Consider the following 24,248-nt stretch of genomic DNA (forward strand, 5'->3'; position numbering starts at 1 on the left):
CATTAAATCAGACCCATTGCATGTCTCTTTTGTGAGTTATCTCTACCTCCTGGTAACTTTTTCTGTTTAAGTCCACTGCTATTAGAATTATCCATGATCAAACATAACAACATGTTCTATTCGTAATCCGCCCACATAACAGTTTATAGGACATACTGCATTTATATATTTGTAGCTATCATAGGAAATTGGGCCCAATAACAAAGTGAAACTAAATAGGCAAGGGGCACAGAAGGCTTTCTAGCTAAAATGTACTAGCAATTGTTTATAATGTAAAGTAAACTAAGTATAGACACTTCAAGATGCTTTTATGCTTGTATAAAATTCTTTTTAGTGGAATTACATGGTTATGATGTATTTTACTACCTCTGTCTCTTCCTGTTTTTTCACATGGCCCAGCCATGTGTCAGAAGCAGCACTGCACTACACAACTACTGATAAATGGCAGTGTGAACAAGCCCTTGATGTGAAAGTTTAAATACGTGTAAAATATACAAATTCATGATTAAAACGGTGAGCATGTAAAGCAAATATGGGATTTTACCTATACAGGTGGTAAAATTGTGGGGTAGGAGAAATGCAATGAACTTTGACAGTAGTAACAGATGAATTAGTTAAAAGGTTACTTTTTCTTTACAAGGCATCTGTGGCAGAACAGCAATGTTACTTTTCACAAAACAGTGAGTGTTATTTTCTGACCTACAACGGAGTACAGTAAAACTATAAAAATTTCAGTTGAGAGTTTAATTAAATTCCTTTATCACAACAGTGTGAACATAAAGAGAATATTGTGATTCACTGATTCATACTGTGAAAATGCTTTGTATAGGAGGAAAAAGCCTGGGGTGCCTTATAAGCTCAGCAAGAGGTGAGTGAAGAATAGAGGGCACTTTCTTTTTTATTATTTGTTATTTTGGGTTTATTTACAAATAGTAAACAATAATAAACTGTATGGTAGAATGGGCACATTGCAGGTTAAATAGGCAACAGGAAGTGCAACCAATTGAAGTAGACCAGAATGTGTCACAAAGAAAGCAATGCAAAAAAAAAAATAATCAATCTAAGTTACAGTAAGACTGAGCTAGGGTTGGAAAGGCGTTTCTCCCATGAGACCATATACATGAGATTTATTAGGCTGTTGCTGCTTTATAGCTACCTCCCTCTCATTCAGATGATCACAGATGGTTGGTAAAGGACAGACATTGAAGATTACTTATTCACCAATATGTTTATATCATATGCTATATTGCTAATCGTTAGGTATAACTAAACAATCTTTGAAGGTATGAGTATGGGTGTTTGTATTTAATTATAGTTATCTGTTTAGTCTTGGTCTGTCACACAAACCCCTGGGAGGATTCCAAACAATATATTGTTACGGTCTTCCAATACAGACCTAATTACAAACCATTTGAGCCTCTAAGGTATAATAAATAAATGTGTGTCCCCTTTCATGAAAAGAATGTAGAGTTAAATTATACCAGCAATTGGAAATAGATATATGACATGGCAGATGGAGTAGGGTGATAACCCCCACCCAGATTTTCTGGTACCTAGAAAATTACCCCTGCTGTGCTTTCCCAATACCCCAAATTTTTTACATCAAAAGTGGCATTGAGCTTTAAACTAATTACTGGAGTTTAAATTAACCATTCCCAATACATTCGCCAAAAGGTATTCCAGCAATCACATCCATTAGCCAATCCCAAGGCTCTAATGGGAATTACCGGTATAGGACTGTAAGCTGGGGGTATGGACGTTAAGCAAGAAGCCTGAAGAGTCAGAAGATGGAAGAAAACAGAGTTAAGCTAAGTTAAGCAGAGGCAGATAAAATGGAAATAAAACAAAACTAAAAAAGTGACAATTAAAAAAAATAACCCTTACCTTTACTTTACAGATTCCTCAACTCCTCCGGAGCTGTCTTCCATATGGTCCCATGTCATTCTGGTTTCTTGCTTCCTCTGGGCGTGCACCATTATCTTCTTTCTTGTGTCTTCTGCCTACGTCACCTGAACTTGCACTGCGTAGGCGTGAGATTGGTGCTGCTGCTGTATTGATAAATTAAAGTGCTGATCTCACTACGCATGCGTGAGATGGACTTTATTTTTTCAATGATTGAAAAACCCTCCTTCACATGCGTGATATCAGGCATGCGCAGAGCTGCCTGAAGCCCATTGGGTTTGTGACACACGCATCCCAGGAGGCTCTGCTCCCCCATTCAGTCTTTACCACTGTGACGTTAATGACAGAAGATGAGGGGAGGTGGATTGTGCTGATAAATCTGCTTTAAGTAAGTTGAGTAGTTAGAGAATCAGAGAAAGCACCTACAGTACCCTATAACATCATAACAGGTGGAAATACGATATTCCCTAAATGTATTTGTTTTTGTCATGTATATTTCTATGTTGTTATTGTGTTATTATGCTGTATTGTGGATAAAAGCGTTAGGTACTAATAATCATCTTTTCTTTATCTGTATTATTTGTTGATTTGAGTTCATATATATTCATTTATATTTTATTCATGACAATACTGCTGTTTATTTTATGTTCCTACTTTGTTTCTTTCATAAACTGTTTGAATTAATCTTTTTTTTTTTGCAGGATATACATATACATTTTATTCAGCAAGATAGAAAACAAATCCAATTCCAGGAGTTCTTTGTATGTCTATGGCATAAAACAAATCAACAAAAAAAAAACAAAATAAAACAAATCATCGACTTGTTTGTCCCATGAACAACACTTAGGTTAGTTCCTGGCTAACACAATCACTCCCAATGGGCTCACTAAAACAAACAGACATCACTTGTACCTTCTGTGTGTTATGTAGTTAGAGAGTGAGCCCTGAGTCAGCTCACTTATTAAAAGATCCGTGGACAGAAGAGAATAATATCTGGCTACTAGGTAATATATGGACCTAGGAATAGTGGCTTTTATCATATAAAGCATGCTTAGCCTTTGGGCTTTAGGACCTAGAATACAATTTTTAGCCTTAGGGAAAACAAAAAGTTCCTTTTTTTCCCATATTTTTTAAGCCCCAAGGATCCCTTTACCATGTGTAGCTGAAATGTTGGTTGATATATTATTATTATTATTATTATTAATAATAATAATAATAATAATAATATTAATAATAATAAAAAATGTATTTATTTAGTGCAGTGTTACATTTTCTTGTGTCTTGATGTATCATTTTGTGAGTCCAAAGCAAATGCTTTGTTCTGTTTTTTATCCAATATATTGCTATTATTCCATTTTGTAGCATATGTTTTGAGATCTTAAAAACATTAACATAATCTGTGCTGTATTTAGGATCCTTTATTTTTAAATGTTTAAATCTTAAAACAACAATCTCATCAAAGCTCGCGTGGCTCTTTGTCCAACACGACATCAGCAATTAAAATTTTCATGCACCTCTGTATAACAATGAAATTTTCTACTGTGTTATTTCAGCTAATAATACAGATGGCACTTAAACACCCAAGGATGCATTAATTAAGCAGTCAGCATGATTCCAGTCTAACCATTTTGGCTACAGAGTAAATGAAATCTTTCTAGGTATGAGAAGTGACATCCCATACCAACAAAATTCTTTCTTTTCTCCTTTTAAATTACATTAGCATGATGCTTGTCTGAGTCCAAAAACAATAAACTTGACATCAGTGTTCAATATACATTTGAAGTGCACCAATCCTGGTGAAAGCATTCAAGAAAATCAGCCATAAAGACTCCTAGGGGAGTGCATATTTCAATGGAAATGTCCCGCTGCTGTGCATTGATTTGGCACATTAATACCTCTCTGTGCACCAGTAACACACTCAACTGCTTGAATATTAAATGGAGAACTGTGGTGTCCCAGTAGCTGCTAAGTGAGATCCAATTTGCCATGTGCGTTTTATATCATATCAAAGCTACGTGATTTTAAAGGGCATCTTTCAAGTGCAAACTAGCCTCTTACCTCACATGACTGATTGCACAAATGATTGTGATTAAAGGTCAGGTACTTGGAGTTTTTCTTTTTCTCTTGCCAGCAAAAAAAAGATGAAGATAATAATATCTAAGTCCTGAACTGGAAATACTTTTTACTCTAATTTAGAAAACTATGTTTTATTATTTTTATCACAACTAATGTTGGTAAGCATGGCAATATAACACAATAAAAGTTTATAAACACTTCAATAGCAATGAAGGTCAAAATGGTAAAAACAATCAAATAATCTCAGGTGGAAACGCGAATGGTGTCTATTTATGAAAAAGTCAATCTGGTATTCCCTAAAACATTTCCAGATGGAGAATCGATTAGTGCTATTGAAACACATGGACCTCGAAGATTCTCCACCAGGGGATTTTTCAGGGAATGTCAGATTCACAGCTTTTTAAATAGACACCTAAATATTAGAAATATTTCCAAATCCAGGAACAGTTATTTTTACTTTTTTGTGATGATTTTTTTTTTGGAAATAATTTTAGGGTCTCTCTGTAGGCTTTGCTGGAACGTACCACACTTCCACAAGTTCTAGCTGCATAAGAAAATGTCCATGACAGACACTATTTTTGGTGCTGTGCCTCTTCTCTCTCCTATATAGCATAGTGGTAAAGCACCAGAACTGTATCTATCATTGACACCTTTCCAGTGCAGCTGGCAGTTGGGAGAAAGACATCCTCTGTACATGCCAGAAACAATTAATGGAGTTTGGAGAAGGCCCCTGAAGTATGAAAATTAAATTAAAGTTTTAACAAGCATTACAAAAAATATTAAAGGTTCACATAATAGTGAAAACAACAATGCCTGGAGTTGAGCTTTATGTCACAATAAAGACATTTTTTTCATTATTTTGCATCATATTAAATGTAGCGGTTTTCCCTTCTTTTTGCTTCCTATTCTCAACTCCTGCAGAAAATAACTGCCTTATTTACATGAACACAAACAATAATGACATTGCATACATACATTACATAACATTCCATATGGAAGATATACACATGGGACAGCGGTGGACCATTAATTAAAAATGTAATTTCCTATGAAGTCTTTTTGACAGGTTGTCACCATATGGGCAGATAACAAGGTAATATTTTAAGGATACAGATTTAAAAATATTAAAAATGTTCTTTTGAAATAACATTAACTGGGTAAAGTGTAAATGCAGTTATAATAATTGATTTTATATGCACTTGTAATAGTGTTGTAAACAGTTGTAGTATACCAGTTGAGTATACCAACAAACCTTAGACTGCCTATAAATATCCCAACTACATAAAACACCAAAATATTTCTTGCTCTTACGGGGGAGTAATGAAAGCATAACAAACATAAAAATTACAAAGCTAGACATAGCTAGATATAAACCTTAGTATCTACAACATACTAATCCATTTGCTTATTAAAGTAACTAAGACTCTACTTCTTTTTCCAACTTTTCCATACTTGTATGTGTCAACAACCCCTTGTCACAGTGAAAATGCCCTTCGATGATAGTATTTTTAAGCAATAAATTGTTTGCATCCATCAATGCTCCCTAATGGCTAAAGCTGAAACGTTAATTATCTATGCAATGAAGATGTTGCACGGGGGATAAATTCTTTAATTGAAATAGAGATTTTTCCATCATGCTACAGGTATATCCTCCAGGCTGATGACCAAGCTTTTTTTTTCCACCTTGCATTCTTATCTAACAAAATCACATTTTTTGTGTAATGTATTAGGTATGTAAAACACTGATGTATAACATAGCACATTGGGAAGTATCCTTATTCACCATTACTGCATCAATCCATATGAAATGATGTATTAAAAATAATGAATGAGCACACCAAACACAACAATATGCAAGGATGTTAATTTAAAGAGTTTAAAAATGTAATAGGCAATAGCTTGAGTTGTACAGAAATGCACTACAATAAATTGTCATTAAGTATTTTATATAATTAAGACCTATTCAAGAACAATAAAAATGTAATTGTCATTCTGTATTAGAAAAAAGAATTATAGACTGTAAATAGGAATAACAGGGACTCACGTGCAATTGTGATATTTTTTATTAAACCAATGGCTGAATAAATCAAGGTCATCAATGGAAATAAAATGTACATTTTACATTTATTGATCAGGGGAAGCTTCTTTTTTGATAATAACTTCAACTACAACTCTTTGGGCAGCTGCCAGTCACACCTGTGCACAAAAAAATAATAAATGTGCCTGGGTTTAGTTTGAGGAGGCTCGTCAAAACTGATTTTAGAGATGAACCTCACTGTGATCTATGTGTTGTTGAATAACACTACTAAATTAAGCTACTAGCAAAAGAGAGCATTGGTAATTGGTCACTGCCATGGAGTATGTGTAACAATACATGAATTTAGCTTACACCCCTTCCAAACAAAAACAAAAAAAAATTCTAACCTAGCAGGAAATAACAAAAATATGGGAAGATTTGAAATCTTCAAAAAGATAATAGAACATAAAAGTGTGTGTGTTTAGGGCAGGGGTCAGTTAAATAGCTACTACAGCTGTTGCTTACGCAAAAAGTTGCTTTATGGGGTCACTGGACTGTGAACATAAGGAAGTATAAAAAAATTATAAAACCCACCACACAAAGGACAATCCACAGTATGTGGCACAACATAACAAGAAACTCTTCCCACACATACAACGTCAGCTCAAAGTGCAACTCAACTGGAAAAAAAATAACACTTACCTTTATTTCCACAGATCCCTTGATCCCCCAGGAGATGTCCTTGATTTGGTCCAATCTTCGGCCGCCATCTTTGTCTGTCCTCTTCCTTCTTCTGGCTACGTCACTCAACCAGGCGTGAGATCGAGTGATGTAGCTTACTGTAAAGGGGGAAAAAAAGTTTAACTACATGCATGGTGTGATTGGCATTTTCCCCCAATGTAGGAAAAAGCCACTTTTGTGCATGCCTGAGATTGGACATAACCCGAAGGAGCAGCCAGAAGCCGCCTTGAATGTGTGACGTAGGTATCCGTAAAGCTCTGCACTCCCATTCAGTCATTATCAACACAGCTTCACACTTTTTTTTTTTTTAAAGAGGCTGTTAGAAAAAAAAAGAAGATAATTTTTACTTCACAAGGGTTGTCTACCCTTTTATGTAAAGTAAAGGTTTTGGGAATAGTTCCACTTTAACACAATGTTCAATATATACTGACCAGTGACTTTTGCCAAATAGGCAGGAGTCCTAAATGTGCTATTATTTTAAAAACTGTTTGTACAATATATATTCTTTAAGTTATTAAGCTGACAAGTAGAAAGTTTGCTCAAATACATTACCAGCAGAAGGGGTTTGAGGGTGTGTGCAGAAGAAGCAGAAATGACTGCTGAAACTGATAAAGCCTCCAAAATATTTGTTCCACTTTTTTATAAGAATACTTTAATGAAATAATAGAGCAGTGCACCCTAAATGTATCCCTAGCTGCATGGAGCCGTATCTTAGACTAGCTTGTCATCTATGACTAAATGTGACCTGACTGTACAAGTTCCAGGTACACAGAGGATTTTGTGACAACTCGATCCAGGGAGACTTTTCAACTCAAACAGACATATCCTATCGCTTGAAATTCTTAGTGCCACTGGAACTGAAAACCACACAGCAGGGAAAACAATACTGCAAGACACAAAGCATGAAAAGATTTGATTAAGTCATTCTTCGGATATAAAAGCAAAGTTGTTTACCAATACATGCAATATTACCTGGCCATGTTGTAAGCTTTTGCCTTTTTTTAGATATAACACATTATGAAACAGGTGCAATTGAACAGTTCTGGCTACAATAACCATTGATTGAAAAATTACTCCATGTATTTTAATTATCCCCTAAATTACTCAGCTTAAAGCTCAGATATAATTGTGACAAAGTAATATAAAAGTAATATATTTCATAGAAATACAAAAAAATGCAAATGCATTAAAATATATTGCCCATTGAGGCAAATGATAATATAGGAATGGGTTGTGACATGTGACTGGCAGAATATGCAGATTTAAGGACATTAGCTTTAATTGTGCATGAAATTAGCCCCATCCCTTCCAAAAGTACTGCACTGCTAGACTGAACAAATGCAAGAATGGTATCCCTAGTTATTAGTTTTACACCAGTGCTGGGATTTATTATTGTGACCAATAAAACCAATACATGGAAATATATTGGTCAACTGATGTCAATGCTGTGGGATATTTTGCAGTCACTGGCACCATTCCTGGAGCATTTTATTGTGGTCCTCAACACCATTATTACAGTTGCCGTTACCAATACTGTGAGATTTTATTGGGACACCAATGTAGAGGTTATGTTTGTGTCCAAAGGCACCATCGCAAGGGGATATTGTGGTCTGTGACACCAATGTGGAGGTAACATTTGTGGCATCTGACACCAGTTCTGGGGGATAATATTATGGTGGCTCCCACCAATGGGAGACAATCTTTTTGCAGTTACTGACATCAATGCTAGGGAATAGCATTGTGGCTACCGACACCATTGCTGGTGGAAGGTATTGAGTTCCTGCCATTACAGGCCCTGATTAGGTCAGAAAATCTGTGTTTCAGAGTGGGGGCCATTATCACTGCCTTCATCACTAAATAGCTAAAAGAAAGTTTTTTTGCACACAAAATATAGACATGAAGGTAAAAATTTGTCTACCATAAAGAAGATCTTTACATTGGGGACTGTTTAACCAGGCCCTGCCATGATCATTTCCAACATCATCTTAAGCCACTCTGTGTGTAAAAACTAATTTTTGAACTTGACATTGCACATGTTAGACATTTAAGGGTTTGAGGGCATGCTAAATATTTATTTTACTGAAACTTCTCTCACTGGCTCCTATACCACTATAGAAAGTGTCACGACCAATAATTATTGACAATGAACACTTTGGTTAGGAACATGTAATATTCAACATATCCTGTGGAATGTAACAGTCAGTACCATTTAATGTACAATATATGTGACAATATGTATAGCACATAGGGGCTAATATCAGGCAAAGAATAACATAACCAATAAACATCCCATACATGAATGTTACATAGAATATGCAATAAAACCTGCACTGAATTTAAACAATTTGTCTAAGTATCATTACCTAACTACAAAACTATCTTGGCTTTTTGACTGTAATATTTTAATCATTTACTGTAAAATGTGGGACTTTTTATCACTGTGTAAGAACACCGATGTGGAGACTTTTTATGCAGCCCGGAATGGTAAAAGAATATAATTCCGTCTAAGAGGCCACCATGTTTTGAACAAGCTTAATTTTCCTTTTATGTTGATAGTAAATGGCTTTTTATAGTCAATTTGTTTGGTTGTAATTTGCTTTCAAATTCTTTTACATTTTTATTTTAAGGTTAACAAGGTTTAAATCTGTTCAAACTACTGTTGTAAGCACTTGCAGAATAGTGGCATACTGGCATATTTTTTTTTAATAATGCTAAAATCACTACAGTAAAACTGTGCAATGCCAAAGCAGGTTTATTGTAATGCCTCTCTTCTCATCTGCACATACGTACTGTCCTTTCCTTCTTTAACTTTTTCTGCAATTTAACTTAGCACATAGGGCAAATAAAAACTGTTCATTCATAAAAAAGGATATATTAGGGAATTGTCAGTCCTTCCATAATGTAACAGGGCTGTTGAACCCCTGCAATCACCACTATTGTGATATAACAGTTGGAAAAGGGTTGTTATTCATTAGAAATCTCATAGTTATGGCACACAATGCTCCCATGGCTCCTAACAACTGAATAAATGGTGGGTTTGGTAATGGTATATGAACCAAGGTATCCTGACCTGCCAAGATAAGTCACCTAAAATGGATTACATTACCTATTGTAGTCTGGATTAAAGGGGAAATTAGATCTCAATGACATGTTTGATTCTTGAACTAACTAAAAAAAAAGTGAACAAGCAGAGGATGCAAATATTTGGTTCTGTATACATGTGACATATGTATGCTTTTGTTTTGATATGTTTTTTTAGTTATATTTGAATTTAAATACACCTGGACAGTCTATATACCAAATAAAAACTACCAATACAATCAATTCATCTAGAACCATATTACAGAAGATTGAACATTAAAAATTACAAAACTGATTTGGTTGACAAAAAGTCTGCTTAGATTTATTTACTTACAGTGCATTTCTGACCCGGAAAAAAAAATCAAAAAGCATATGCAGTACATACAACTGTACATGCACCACTGGTTTTCAATTTGGAAAATAACGGAGGAATACCTGCTGCTTCAAATCTAGTAATGAGAGTGAAACTCAATGAGCTCCAAACTTCTTATGGAAGCTTATGCTTCCTCTGCTGACCTGACGCCCTAAAAAGTGTTGTAAGCGTTGCTGAGGTTTACATTTTACACCAATGAACTACCAAACAACTCCCCCAAATAAATTGGACTTGTGGAGAGCAGGGTACTGGTCAAACTTGAAAATAGAAGTACACTGGAATTTTAAAACAGATCAATAATTTATTTTGAAAGAGAAGTAACCTGAGAAATGTTTCATAGATGTAACATGATATATTTATGATACCTATCTTACCACACACCACCAATGCCCTGCCTACTTGATGACACCAACTTTTTTCCACGGCATGCTTAAAATGCTGCTATCCATGTCTCTTTTTGCTTCTTAATAAATGTTGAGAGATTTTCTACACACCAAACTATAGCCTCAGCCAATTCATAAATCTAGTGGTTGACTTGAGTAAGACTACAATTACATTATATCATATATGAATCTGGAATGACACTCAGCTTGCAAAAACTTTTAGGCACTACACTTCTGCCTGAAAGAATTTTAACTTTAAACGGTAGAATCACTTTAAATGCCAACTACAACAGTTTTTCCTAGCTCTATACATTTTAGAACATGTAAATAAAATGGAAAAACCAAAGTTTTAAGTTTTGTTTTCAGTTACTTTAAGAAAGAATCTATAGCAGAATTCTTAATCCTTCTTTAGATTAATTCAATTTAATTAATTATTATACCAAACCTGTACCTGTTATCTGAAAAGCCCCAAACAAACTCACAGTACAGATGGACTGATAAAACCTGATGCTAATGTAATAAATGGAAAACCTTGCACAATTACAATAATTTAATTTGCATAGCAAACGACTCGAAGGATTAGCTAATTGCTGCCTTTGGCTGTTAGCATCAGATGGCGTTCCATAATAGAGTGCCTTATTGCATTATCATTCTGGCATGTGGTACATAATTATAACTTTTGATTTGTAAACCTTTTTAGCTGTTTAGGTTTCAAAAGCTGGTTCTGTGTTTCTGTGCAATATGTGAAAGCATATAATTGTATAACAATGCAAAGAGAGTTGCCATAGCACTCAGCACTGAGAATCAAGGCTGTAGGTAGTAAGCTATTTCTGTCCATGTCAAGAAATGTCTTATCTCTGCTCCCTGTGGTTACCTCCTTCTTGATAATATATAAAAGCTTTTCTTTTTTATTATATCCTTTCTTTTGAGGTAACTTCACAGCACTAATTTCTGTGATGCAGAGAAAAAAATAGAGGGTTGGAAAATATTACAGAAAGCTAATGTCAGATCTGGGAAGATGCACTGCTCTTATTTTCTTTCTGGACCCACTGCTTTCTTTAGCTTTTGTTTCTGCCCAGTATATGTGATCATAGCACCCATTCATCATAACAGAACCTCTTTGCACAGGGACAGTAAGAGATGAGTTGTGGCTATAAAAGGTTTCATGTTTTGGGCTGACCAAATTTGGAATTTCAAGACAATTTGTAGTACAGATTCAGACCTTTGCAGTCTGTAAACTAACTATATATGTATTTCTAATACATTAAAATGTAGTTTGTTTCAAAATACTACTCATGATAAAAAGAACAACATACAGCAGAACAGAATGCATTTTGGTTCAAACTTACCAGCTTTTGCTTCTATAGAACTAATTTGTAAAAAAAAAATGTTTTTCTGCCAAAAGGTAGTCCCCGAATTAAGGACATCCGACACACGGACGGCTCAATAGATACGAACGGGGCTTCCCTGCTTGCTCAGTGCATGACAGAGGCTTGGGGGGGGGCAGTTTGCATGACTTGCAGAAGAAGTCTTTTGCTGTTCCACAAGCTCTTGTAACTCTTTAATGACCAAGACAAACTCTGCAGTTGTTTCTTTTTGCATATCAAAGCACAGCTTGCTCCAGAAGGTAATGAATGTCTAGCCTCCCTAAATTTTTTTTTTTTTTTTGCTTTGTTTGTGATTAGCTCACAGTGAGGATTTTATACAGTAACTGACACCATGCTGCCTAATAATATGTTGAGACCAACATCAGTCCTAATTGCATTTTTAAAATAATGTACATGTTCCGACTTACATACAAATTCAACTTAAGAACAAAGCTACAGTCCCTATCTCGTATGTAACCTGGGGACTACCTGTATTTTGGTTGTCTGCTAGCTCATTGTTACTTATCCTGGAAGGCAGAGGAAATAATTGTTATTACAGGGCACCGCTGGCTCATCACTTGCAGTGGCATCACCATGTCACCCTTTATTTAAACCCTCTTAAAACAGATTGCATTGCTAATGTCTTTACACTAGCTCCTACCTAATGAAAACTTAAGAAAAAGTACCCATCATCATTGTCATATGACAAATCTCGAAACATTGGAAATAGGTATGCATATTCAAATTATTTCAAAAATATGCAATATGTATGGCATCCAATCAGTGTGACTGGGCTTTTACAAAAGAAAAATGTGCTAAAATGTTGGAAGTATTTTTTTCCAGAATTACACAAGTATTTTTTAGGGTACAAGTACAAATTTTAAGCTAGTGCTGTCATATCTAAATACCAGGAGCCAAAGGGCACAAAAAATGTTTGATTAATATAATATAATATTTTTTAGTTACTAGAGAAAAATATATAGGACACAGAACAAGAAGTAAAGTATTTCCTAATTAGCAGTAATGGTGAAATTATTGGGATCGTTTTTCTTTTTTCATAGTAGACACGGATTCATGGGTGAAATAAACCTTTTGATGTTCATCAGTTTTCTTTGTTTTTTTAGATCAGATGCTAAATTCTGCCCTGATTAATCCTGATCCTTGTATGTCACTGGTTTATGTATTGGCTGTTGTGGCCAAAATCAGCTGACTATGAAAACTGTAGAAAATTACAACAAAAGTATTGCTGATATACTGAGGTTGATGGCGAGGGTTGGAATGATAGGCACTGTAGCTTGAACTAAAAGTTCACAGTACTACAGAAACTCTACAGAACTGAGATGTAGTTAAATCTAGGAAACGCTAAAATTTCAAACATGTTCCTAAACCGTAGCTGTGCCAGATAACATATCCCCTTTTGACTGGACAAGAAACAAAGTCACAGAAAAACTGGAATGGCCAACAACGGGTCACAGTAGCTACTAGTTAGGGTCAAATACCAATCTCTCTTACTAATTTAATCCAAGTTTATTGATCCTTATTCTAAGATGGATTTAGTTTATTTGTTGTGCACTTTTAATATAGTTCCTAAAACAAAAAAGAGTGCCTTAATGAAGAGGTATGTAATTTATGTTTCCAATGAGAAATAAGCCACAGAATGTAGAATATTGTTGAGGTAGCCTAGCTGCAGAATAAGTATGTAACACCCCTGTAGCTGAACAATGACATCATTAAAAAGCAGGTCTAAATGTATGAAAAAGAACATAAATGAGACAAGAGTTCATGGAGATGTCTATAAACAGATGTATGAATTCTCAATTCCAAAGACACACCTTTCCTCATGATAACGTGAATGTGAGTCTGAGCTGTCTTGCAAATAAGCCTACAAAAATGGGAAACCAAATAGACAAACAATAGGGCTTGTTCACACAAATGCATTGCTCTTGTGTGCGGAATTAGGGCAGCCTTTTCAATGCTCCACATGGGTCTAAACTTCACTTGCTTTATTTGCATGATTGCAGCAGATCTCTAAGCACTATAGTGCATTGCCATGCAGTGCTGCACAGTTCACTAGTGAAGGTGTGTTGGTGTGCTTTTCTCAATGAATAGCATCACGTCATACCAATGTGTAAGTTGTACACTTCTGCATCAAATGCCTTACCATAACACATATACAGAATGTCAATTAGTCTATAAGAAAAAAAGTAAATCATAATTCAAAACATTGATGGTCCCATTCTCACTGGGTATTAAAAACTCTTTTCATTTTGCTTTTAATTATCTTTTTCTTTAATTTCAGCAAACCTTTTAAACATGAAAAACTATTCAGAGAACAATGAGCATGTATCATCTCTAATACAATATGCCTTTAAAAGCACATACATATGGACCAAAGCACACAGCGGTAAATGTACAAGTAGGTTATTTGATTTCACTTTTGTATTTGAGACATTGTGAGAGGCAAACCATATTTATTCAGCTATTATTCTCTCTTGCAATGAGAGTACATTGGCCTAATGTTGCTGGATGCTCTTCTGAGTCAGCTATGATATGAAAACATTACAGTCAATTTACCACAGAAACAAAATTTCAGAGAAACAAAATTTCTATTCTACAGCCATTCACAAAAACTCATTCAATGTACAGGAAACCTCAGCTGTAGTGCAAAAACAGTTATCTGAAAAAGCAATCTACTGTTTGGACTTTATATTAAAATTCTGTCATGCTCTCTATTGTTGTGTATTCATCAGAAAACAATATCTGACATTTCCATTTAGTTTTTTAAAAAGGATACAATGCATTCTGCATAATTAGTTAGACGAGCATCTATTGAACTATGGTGTCTTTGTAAGCAAGTGGCTATATCAATTTTTCTTTTGGGAAAGCTTGTAAAAGAACAGAACACTTTTTTAAAAGTTGCTTTGCTGAGTCTGCTTTTATGCCTACCCAATCCACTGGAGTCTGTTAAATGGCAACTATGAAAATTCCCCATCCCCAGACATTAGTTCATTAGACCATCAGTCATCAGAGGGGCGTGTCTGAAATGAGAAAGCCCTGGTTACTGCATAAAGACAAAGAGCCCGATTTAATAAAGCCCTCCAAGGCTGGAGAAGATACACTTTAGATACTTTAGATACTGGAGAAGATTCACATGAGTGAAGCTGGGTGATACAGCAAACCTGGAATGGATCTGGTCCAGGATTGAAAACATGTGCTGACAAATAGCAAATTACATTTAGGAAATCCATTCCAGGTTTGCTGGATCACCCAGCTTCACTTATGAAAGTGTATCCTCTCCAGCCTTGGAGAACTTTAATAAATCAGGCTCATAGTGCAGAACAAATCATGGCACATTAGTCTTGCAATACAGGTTGCTAATCCATGTCCCTCTACCAGACATTTTTGGAGGCCAAGCTTCACAAAATGTTATTAGCTTTTGAGCTGCAGTTTTGAGGTCCTATTAGGTATCTATTAAGAAAATAAAAACATTAGGTATTTGAGGTAATAACGTAATTTCTATTCTGCTAGTTATGTCCTACTTCAAGGGTACAGTAAAATGGTGAAACGTATAAATGTTTGTATCTCATGACTACTTCATCAGAACCAACAGCAGTTTTGGAAACAATATTATGTTTAGTAACTTAGCATTTAAGTCAAAGAGTCAGTGGACAACTTTAAAATCCGTTTTTACTGATTCACATGTACTTTGATACAGAAAAACAGCTTTTTTAATCACATGGGTCATAAAGTCATGAGAAAAAGTACATTGTCTTTCAGTTCTAAAGTTTTATGTATCAGATCAAAATAAAAAATCATCTGGTCTTTTGCAGATGTTAAAGTTATCTATGCTAAGGTAAAACTACACCCAGCAGTTTCTACTTTGTCACTTATCTAACAATGAAACCAAAATTGGAAGCCATGTGTAAAAAACTAAGTACACTCCATATTACAATAACTTGTAGCACCACCTTTAACCGCAAAAACTTGACGTTAACATTTTCTATATGAATTTATCAGTCTCCCAAATTGTTGTGGATGAATTTTTGTCCACTTCTCTTGACAACAATGCTTCAGTTCATTGATGTTTGTGAACCTTCCTTTGCACAGTTCTCTTAAGGTCCACCACAGCATTTCAGTGAAATTGAGGTCTGGACTGGACCATTGCAACACCTTGATACTGAATCTGATATGTAGCCCTTGAGCCATGCATGGTTTGACATTGGGGTGAATTTGCTGGGAGCTGTCTTGAATCTTTTCCACTTGTGAATAATCTTTTTTACTGTAGAATGATGGAATTCATATTGTTCATAAATGGCCCTATAACCCTCCCCAGATTGCTGGGCAGAAATAAAGAAAAAAGGATCATTGCTGATTTCTTTCCTCTTTGGCTTTTTGTTTACACAAACCTGACTGCACCAAACTACAGAACTTTTTTTTATAGGTGGCCACACTTTCTAATCTAAATTCATTCTGTTACCAGCACCTGGCTGCTACTTAGCCCCTTGTTTACGATGGAAGTGATAAGGGTGTACTTAGTTTTTTCTCACACAGCTTCTGCATTTTGACTCAATAAATAATAACATTGTACAATAAGTCATGTGTTATTCATCTGAGGATTTATTTACCTAAATTTAAGATCTGCTAAGTACCAGATGTGTTTTTTAAAACATGTCCTGATGAATAAAACCTTACAATAGAAAAGGGTGTATTTTCTATTCCCCCTCCAGCAATCGTGACCATAGTATTTGACCATTAGCAATTGACTCAAAAAGTCAGCGGGGGCTTTAAAATGTGTTTTTTAGATTATACTTTATTCATCAGAATGAAAATCAGCCTAAATTTTGTAATTATGCTTCCACTTGGAAAAATACAATTTTGTAGCCAAGATCACCCAACAATTCATTTATTGATTCTTATAGCAGACTAAATGAACAAACTGCCTTATGCTTCCTGGTGCACACATTCATAGTTCTGATGTTCTGCAAATGGGGATTTTACTCCACTGCCAGTATTCACCAATCAGGCACTAAATCTGCTATCCTCCTGGGGGTTCCTGGCAGAATTAACTATATCACTAAAAGTAGCAGATATGATCTAGCAGTCAGGAATCCCACAGGGAACCCTAGGGGGTCCCTGACAAAGATACCACTTAAAATCATTATCCAGCCACAGTCATCTTGAGGTTGACAAGAGTGAAAATAGGAAGCTGCCCTGCCTCCTAAGGTTTAAAGTAGGGGGAGGGGAGAGTATTCAGGACCCAGCACATGAACCATTTACATATAAACCTCCCATCCCATAAATCCTAACATGTCAGAGCATGGCTTAAGACTATCTGAAAATGACTTGCTTTCAGATTGGTATAAATATTTTGGGGATTCTCCCAAAAGCACCTGACCAGTGGTGATGGTCAATGCAGGGAAAACAATACCCAATACAATAACAATATATGCAGGTTAGGTTCAGCACAATTTTGCAGCATCACGGGTCATTGCATATGAAATGTACTAATTTGCTTTTACCGAGTTAAGCATTAGAAACTTTACAAAATATGCCTAGACATCTTGTTTACCCCACCATCCTGAAATATTTCACAAAAGATCAATTCAGTACTTTAATTTTAGTTTATTGTTGGCCAAAGTGTTGGTGCTGTAATCAATTCCTTTCAGAAAATATCTCTTCTTTTACATTTTCAGCATGGGGGTTGATGCTTCATAGGTCCACACTATCTCTTGTCTTCATAAAGACAAAGCTCTTATGGGAAATTGTAAGGTGTTCTTTTGAACTAGATGAAAACTGAATTGTATCATCTACACTATATTTAAGAGGCATTTCTGCAGACTTCTCATTTCAAATAATTTCATAGCATATTTTGAATCAGAACAGAAGCCTGGTTGCAGAAATATATATTAATCAGTCTTTTTTTCCCCCCAAAGCAATCCAAACAGAGAGGCTTCTGTGGACCACTAGGCTATGTGGTTTAACAAAACAGTATATTTACCCTGTAATGTATTCACCTGATAAGTAACCAATATTCTCTAATAAAGGCAGGTATGTCAGATATCTGCTAGGAATATACTCATTTTCAAGATTGTTCACGAAAAAAACATATTTGTTATATATGGTATTTAGTGAAATGTACAAAACATGCAGTTGTAGTTTTTTATTGTGTAATATATGTTGTTTTATAAAAAAGCTTTTTTTCCACTTTTTTTAAATAACGTGACTCCACATGATTAGGTTTTGATACCTACAGTATTTGTTCATGGTTTTTCCTTTTTTACAATTCTTTACAAATGTGCTTGGCCTAATTTTAGCAAAAGTATCCCTTAGCTAATTTATTTTAGCTTTTTTAAAAAATAGTTTTAGCAGCAACACCTTCCTTTTACAAAGTATGATAATTAGCTTGTTTTGCTTAGATATAAATTAGCCAGTAGTTTGCTGAGACTGTTCTCACGGATGAAAAACTGTCCTGCCACTGGCCAGTTTCTGTGAGTCATACCCTTTTATGTAAAGTGAAAATTCTTAGTTTAGGAACGCTTTAAAGTGGAACTAAACCCAAAAGTGCCTAAAACAAAAAAACTGCACTTACCTTCAAATCCTGCAGGGTAGTCCGATCCATCCAGAGGTCTCTTCTATCATGCCCCGCGTCGTCTCAGCATACGTCTGCGAGCTGACGCACCGGGTGTCGCCATCTTTTTCTGGGCTCTACTTTCTATGTCACCTGACCCAGGTGCGAGATAGGGTGACGTAGGTTGGAAAAAAAAACTTGCCAATCTCACTGCGCATGCGTCAGATCGGCAAATGTTTTTTTACCCTCGAAAAAGCTCCTTCGGGCTTGCGCAGAAGGAGCACCCAAGAGCCTCCCAGGATGCCTGACGTAGGTATCCTGGGAAGCTTTGCGCTCCCATTCTAGGCGATCGAGAATTAGGGGGCGGTGCTGCACTCTTTTTTTTTTAAACAACAGACTTTTTACTTTAAACAAAAGGGTTGTCTACCCTTTTATGTAAAGTGAAAATTCTGAGTTTAGGTATGCTTTAAGTTCCATTACACTCTATGTAGCTTGTGGTGCTGCCAACTAGTGGTAGCAAAACAAATTGCACCTGAATGTAATTCATTATATGTGGCCAGGACAACACCAGAACAGCGGGTTGACAGGTGGAAATTAGTACTGTCCTGGTTGAACCAGAGCAGTTAGGAGCCACGCTTACCTTTCTGTACATAATCTTTCAACACTATAACATGATGGTACTTCTAAATCTTTTGACTATTATTTAAAGGTCACAGTGCATTATGGTATAACAAAACAAAATTCTACTTCAGTTAAAGATCGCAAATCTGGAAACACACAGGATCAATCTGATTTCTGTTTTCATATCACACAGGAAGATAACCGACACACTGTTGTACTGTGAGCTCTGCATATAGTAATTATAGCAGGGGTTGCCTGAAAAAACTGAAAGTTATTTCAAGAGATTAAAAAGGTCACAAAACACTGGTTTATTGTGTTTAACTGGGAAATTTAGCTTGAAGAATAAAAAAGTATTTGATTCAAATGTCTTTTTATGTGAATTTACAGTAGTTTACTTTAATAGGTGGTATTATTACAGAGACAAACTGTTCCTGAAAAGAATCGTTTTATTCTCATTAGTGCCATTTTTCCATTTGCCCATTTATAAAAGTGGTGATCAGATAAAAAAAAGTGTCAATTTTTAACTCAATTGCCAATTTTATAGCTAACACCACATTTACATGCTACTGTCCTTTTCATCTTATATATAAAACAGGAATTACCCTGATTGCCTCTTTACATATCACTAGATAGTGTTCCTCAAATTGAAAGCCACAATGAGGATTACTGGTGTTTGATTTAATCACTTTCACAATAATCAGCCGCTCACTGTAGCCCCTGTTCATTCCCTATAGGAGCGGCCGCAGGGAGATGTACACATGTAGTATCCTAAGATATGGCAGCATTTTCTGGTGTAAGCGGAGGAAGTGGTAAACATACAGCAACCTCACTGCCAGTGTAAAAAAAGCCCCATCCGATTACCATTTCCTCATAAATGGGTACCCTGGTATTTATTGTATTTTTGGTTCTCTCCTTTATTTGTGTGTACTTGATCATTATTTGTGTGCTGTTTTTTTATTCTACCATATTACTTTTTTCACAGTTTTTTTCTTTTGGTATAAAATATTAAACAAAAATACGGTCACAAAAACTAAACACCCCTAAAAGTCAATTTACTTTGGCTTTTCCTTTTGACGCAATACGTGTAGTGAAAATGCTGACATTTTGCAAAAATGTAAAATTTGCTGAAAATGAAAGACTTCATTCACACTATAACAGATGTGAATTGCCATGTGTTATACTGAATGCACAGCAACATATAGCCTCCTGATTTGCTGCCATTATGACACTGACCCCATTCATTACAAAGAATAGGGCAGCACACAAATACGACCAGAAATGTGTGCAGCAGTGTGTTATAGCAACACACACTGCACTGTATCACATATAGTGAGAACACCCAACATAAATTGTATATAGTGTCTGATTCTGCATGTTGAACACCATGTGAGATGTTGTGTACCACACCTACACCACACACAGTATGAACAAAACCAAACTGTATTATCACTCCTATGCTAGGCATACACTATGAGATTTTCCCTTCATGGTATTTTCAATCAATATTACAATGAACTTAATATGATCCTTCCAATAAACTACAAATTTTCAATGTACTATCTGCTTCTTTGATATTCAATAGCTACTGCGATCATTTTTACTAACATTTATTTGAAATATTGATTGTGGCACAAAATTTTCCATATATCAAATAAAATATAACACATTATACGCTACAATATTTTTTTAATATATCAGACATTGGATCTGATAAAAGAGTTATAACTAATGTAGTGCTAATCTGTTAAAAATGAAGGCATTCTTGATCAATATATAATGTGAACATTGATCAGGAATCCATTTTTTCTGTGATCAATATGCAGCATGGGGCCCTGCAGTTTACACAAACAACACACCTAAGCCGGTTGTCAATGTAAAAGTTGGTTGGTGGTCAGCGAGGACTCCTGGCTGCCCATTGCCGATCAGTAACCAGGTAAACCATCAAGGCGATATCATTTATCATTTACACTGGTCATGATCGTTTACACTGGTCATTCACCGCCTGGTGAATTTTCAGGCCAAACTGATCATTTTCGTCAATTTAATGTTTTAGTGTAATCGATGGAAAATATTGCATAGTGTGCAGCTAGCTTTAAATGTACATTCATTTCACATGAGATAACAAATTTTACAATGAACGACAACATTGCGAATTTGGAATTTGCAGCTTGAATGAATATCTCTCTGTGATAGGTGTGAATTGAATATCCTATTTCCAAAGCTAGGCTTATTTCCAGCTACACAGCAAACAATGCACTTGGATGAAATCCTCTCAATAGTCAGTGCACGCAGAGCATCCCTTCATTGCATACAGTTGCATGTGTGATTGCTCCCAGATTCTCTGCTCACCCTGCATCCTCTGCACTAGCCATCCTTATAGATACACAACACGTGGTGGCTCCCTCCTCCACCTCTATCCCATTGGCTTGTGCTTTGGGCTTTGGACCGCCTTCCTATTCCTATTATGGGGCAGCCTGAGTCCAAACTGGGAGCTACAAACAGCAGCATCAGTATCAGCATCAGCATCTCTGGGTATCTATAGTACACAGCATGGGGCTCTGCAGCACCCTCACTTACCTGATGTGTCTCTCTCTGCCCTGGTACCTCTACGCAGAACAAGGTAGGTCCAGCTCCAAAAAAAAAGATGAACCCACTGCATTGTCATGAATGTAGATATAGAAAATGCCAGATCTGCTTTTCTAGGTAATGCTTAATTATACATAAAGGGACTAAGTGATGCACAGGGTACATGATCATGTGCATTAAACACAAAGGCATAATTATGCTGTAATATTCTATTTATACAACTAGTAACTTTGTGCATTTTGTAATACAATGACTGCATGTGTTTATAATACAAAAAACATCATAACAAGTCACATCAGTTACTAATATAACCAGCATGAGTATATGAGTATACAGTTGTCATTGTAGTGAAAACTATATTAAATATCAGCTTTGCTAATACTGTAATGTAGTATAAAACCTGTGTGATGTATTATTCACTTATGTATAGTGTAAGAGATGTACAAGTAATACATTAGGGGCTTTGAATTCTTCTAAAGCTCAATCAGCAGTGATATTGATGTCAAGGAATTACAGGGTGTCTTTCATGCAAATTATGATTCATATTACTGAGATGTCTGATTGCTAATATTATCTGAGATAGAAAGCAATACATTGCTGCTTGCAGGAATTCCTATAGCAAGAAATGGCATTCTATAGTACAATGTCTATTGTTTTGATCTGTAGACAATAACCCCATGTACTGAATTTAAACAGCTGGATTTTCTGAGCACCCTTTTTTTTTTAAGCATGCACAATGCAGCTAACCTTTTGTCTTTGTCCTTGCTGCTGGATATTGTGGCAGTGATATGGTTAATAGTACCTGTGAATAGAGTTTTAGTGCAGACGGCGCAGATTCCAGAGGTGTTTTATGTACATTTTTCAGTGCATACTTTGGTCCAGCGCCTTTGTCACTCTGTTGTTATTTGCAGCTCTGACACTTGACTACTGGCTGTGTTTGGCAAACCTGTGAAGTGGGAGGTAAATGAGAAGTCACAAAAGCATTGCTATTTTTTTGCTGGGCATTTAGGATACCAAAGCTGATTTTCACAGCGGTATGGAAAATTATTGCTCAATGATGCATGCATGATTTCTAATTGACTGGACTCTTCCTTAGTATCTTGACAGAGCAAGCCAGCAGGGAAACTGCATATCTCATCAATGACAGCTATTTACTGTAGAACTTAACTGTTGGCACAAGATGGCATAATTACTTCCTGGTGACAAAAAAAAATGTCCTCTGCCACGCTAGCAAGATCTTTTTAGTTTAATCAGAGACTTGGTTTTTATTTAACACTATAAAAAAATGCAATATAAATGTTACTTACTAAACGGAAGACTCTGAAGATTTACTTGCCATTGTTCTGCCATGCCAAACCGAGAATCATTTCTAAAGATGCAGTTAGGTGAACAAAATCTTTGAAAAATAAAAACTGCCACTGTTAATTGGATATTTGGAGAAAATGAAAATGATTAGCTTTTCGTCAATATTACAATTTTAGATTTATTTCAGGGTATAATGGAAAGAATGTAGATTATGATGATTATATCATCTAAAGTACATTAACTTTTATTGGTTTATTAAATTTTAGTCAACTCCAGTCCACTATGGGAATAAAACATTCTGGTTGGTTGCTGGGGCTTGGCAAAGTTTGCACACTGTTCTTTATTAATTAAATAAATTGGAAGCCTTGATTGTGCTTTTGTTAAACGGGTGTGTCTGCAGAAATGTCGATGATATATAGAGATTTGTCTTATCATTAAGTCAGCATGGTATTTAATGTTGTAAAAGGAAAGACCCATTTTTTATTATTTAGAAAGTGTTGCTAAAGCTGTGAGTTAAGTGATGCTATGTGACACTACACATACCAGCTGCTAGGCAGCACGCGGGGAGCAAGGCAATGTCTGGAAATCTGCATTATTGCATTGTGAATAAGTCAGTGTGCTCACTTTTAAAGAAATGATTCTTTACCAATCCATCATTCATGTGGACATTTTCCATGATATAGAACTGTTGTGAAAATTAGTTTCAAATGACTTGTCAGTAATATTAATAGAATTATAACCCACTCCAATATATGATGAATATTGAAACATAGGGCTTTCTTATTTTCTACACAGTATTTGTCTTTAAAGAAAGGTTTATACCTATTCTGCATAGAAAAGCTGGAAATTCTTGCTACCCAACAGTAATAAAATGAAGTTATTAAAGACGGCTTTGTGAAATAAGTAAGGAGATGCGGCACTGTGTAAATGGACAGGTGATCCTTTACAGCTGGCAGTCTGCCGGAATGGCAAAGAGCACTGTGTAAAACAAGCCAAAGCATCTTAGAAATATTTCAAGTCACTTTCATCTAGGTGAATAACTTGTTTTTAGAAGTCCATTTTCATCCAAGCCTCAAGATGCTGGAGGAAGGTGTATGATGAATTCTGCAAAGGAAAAGGGCCAGAGTTGCAGAAAGATGAGAGAGAAAGATTTAGGTATGAGTGTTATAGATATAAGCGGTTCAAAGATGAGGCATTTCAGAGCTTGGAATAAGAGGATCGTACTGAT

The 24,248-nt window shown here is 35.7% G+C and overlaps 1 protein-coding gene across 1 annotated transcript in view; it reads left to right on the forward strand.

Moving 5' to 3' along the window:
* The first annotated feature begins 21,647 nt into the window (after positions 1-21,647).
* Positions 21,648-24,248, forward strand: part of EPHA10 (EPH receptor A10) — a 349,554-nt gene continuing 346,953 nt past the window's right edge. Inside the window, exon 1 of the mRNA XM_072419571.1 lies at positions 21,648-21,749. Within this exon, the coding sequence (XP_072275672.1) occupies positions 21,680-21,749 (70 nt within the window). The 5' untranslated portion in view covers positions 21,648-21,679. The remainder of the gene's footprint in view (positions 21,750-24,248) is intronic.

The sequence above is a fragment of the Pyxicephalus adspersus genome, chromosome 1 (genome assembly GCF_032062135.1).
Source record: "Pyxicephalus adspersus chromosome 1, UCB_Pads_2.0, whole genome shotgun sequence".
Classification (NCBI taxonomy): Eukaryota; Metazoa; Chordata; class Amphibia; order Anura; family Pyxicephalidae; genus Pyxicephalus; species Pyxicephalus adspersus.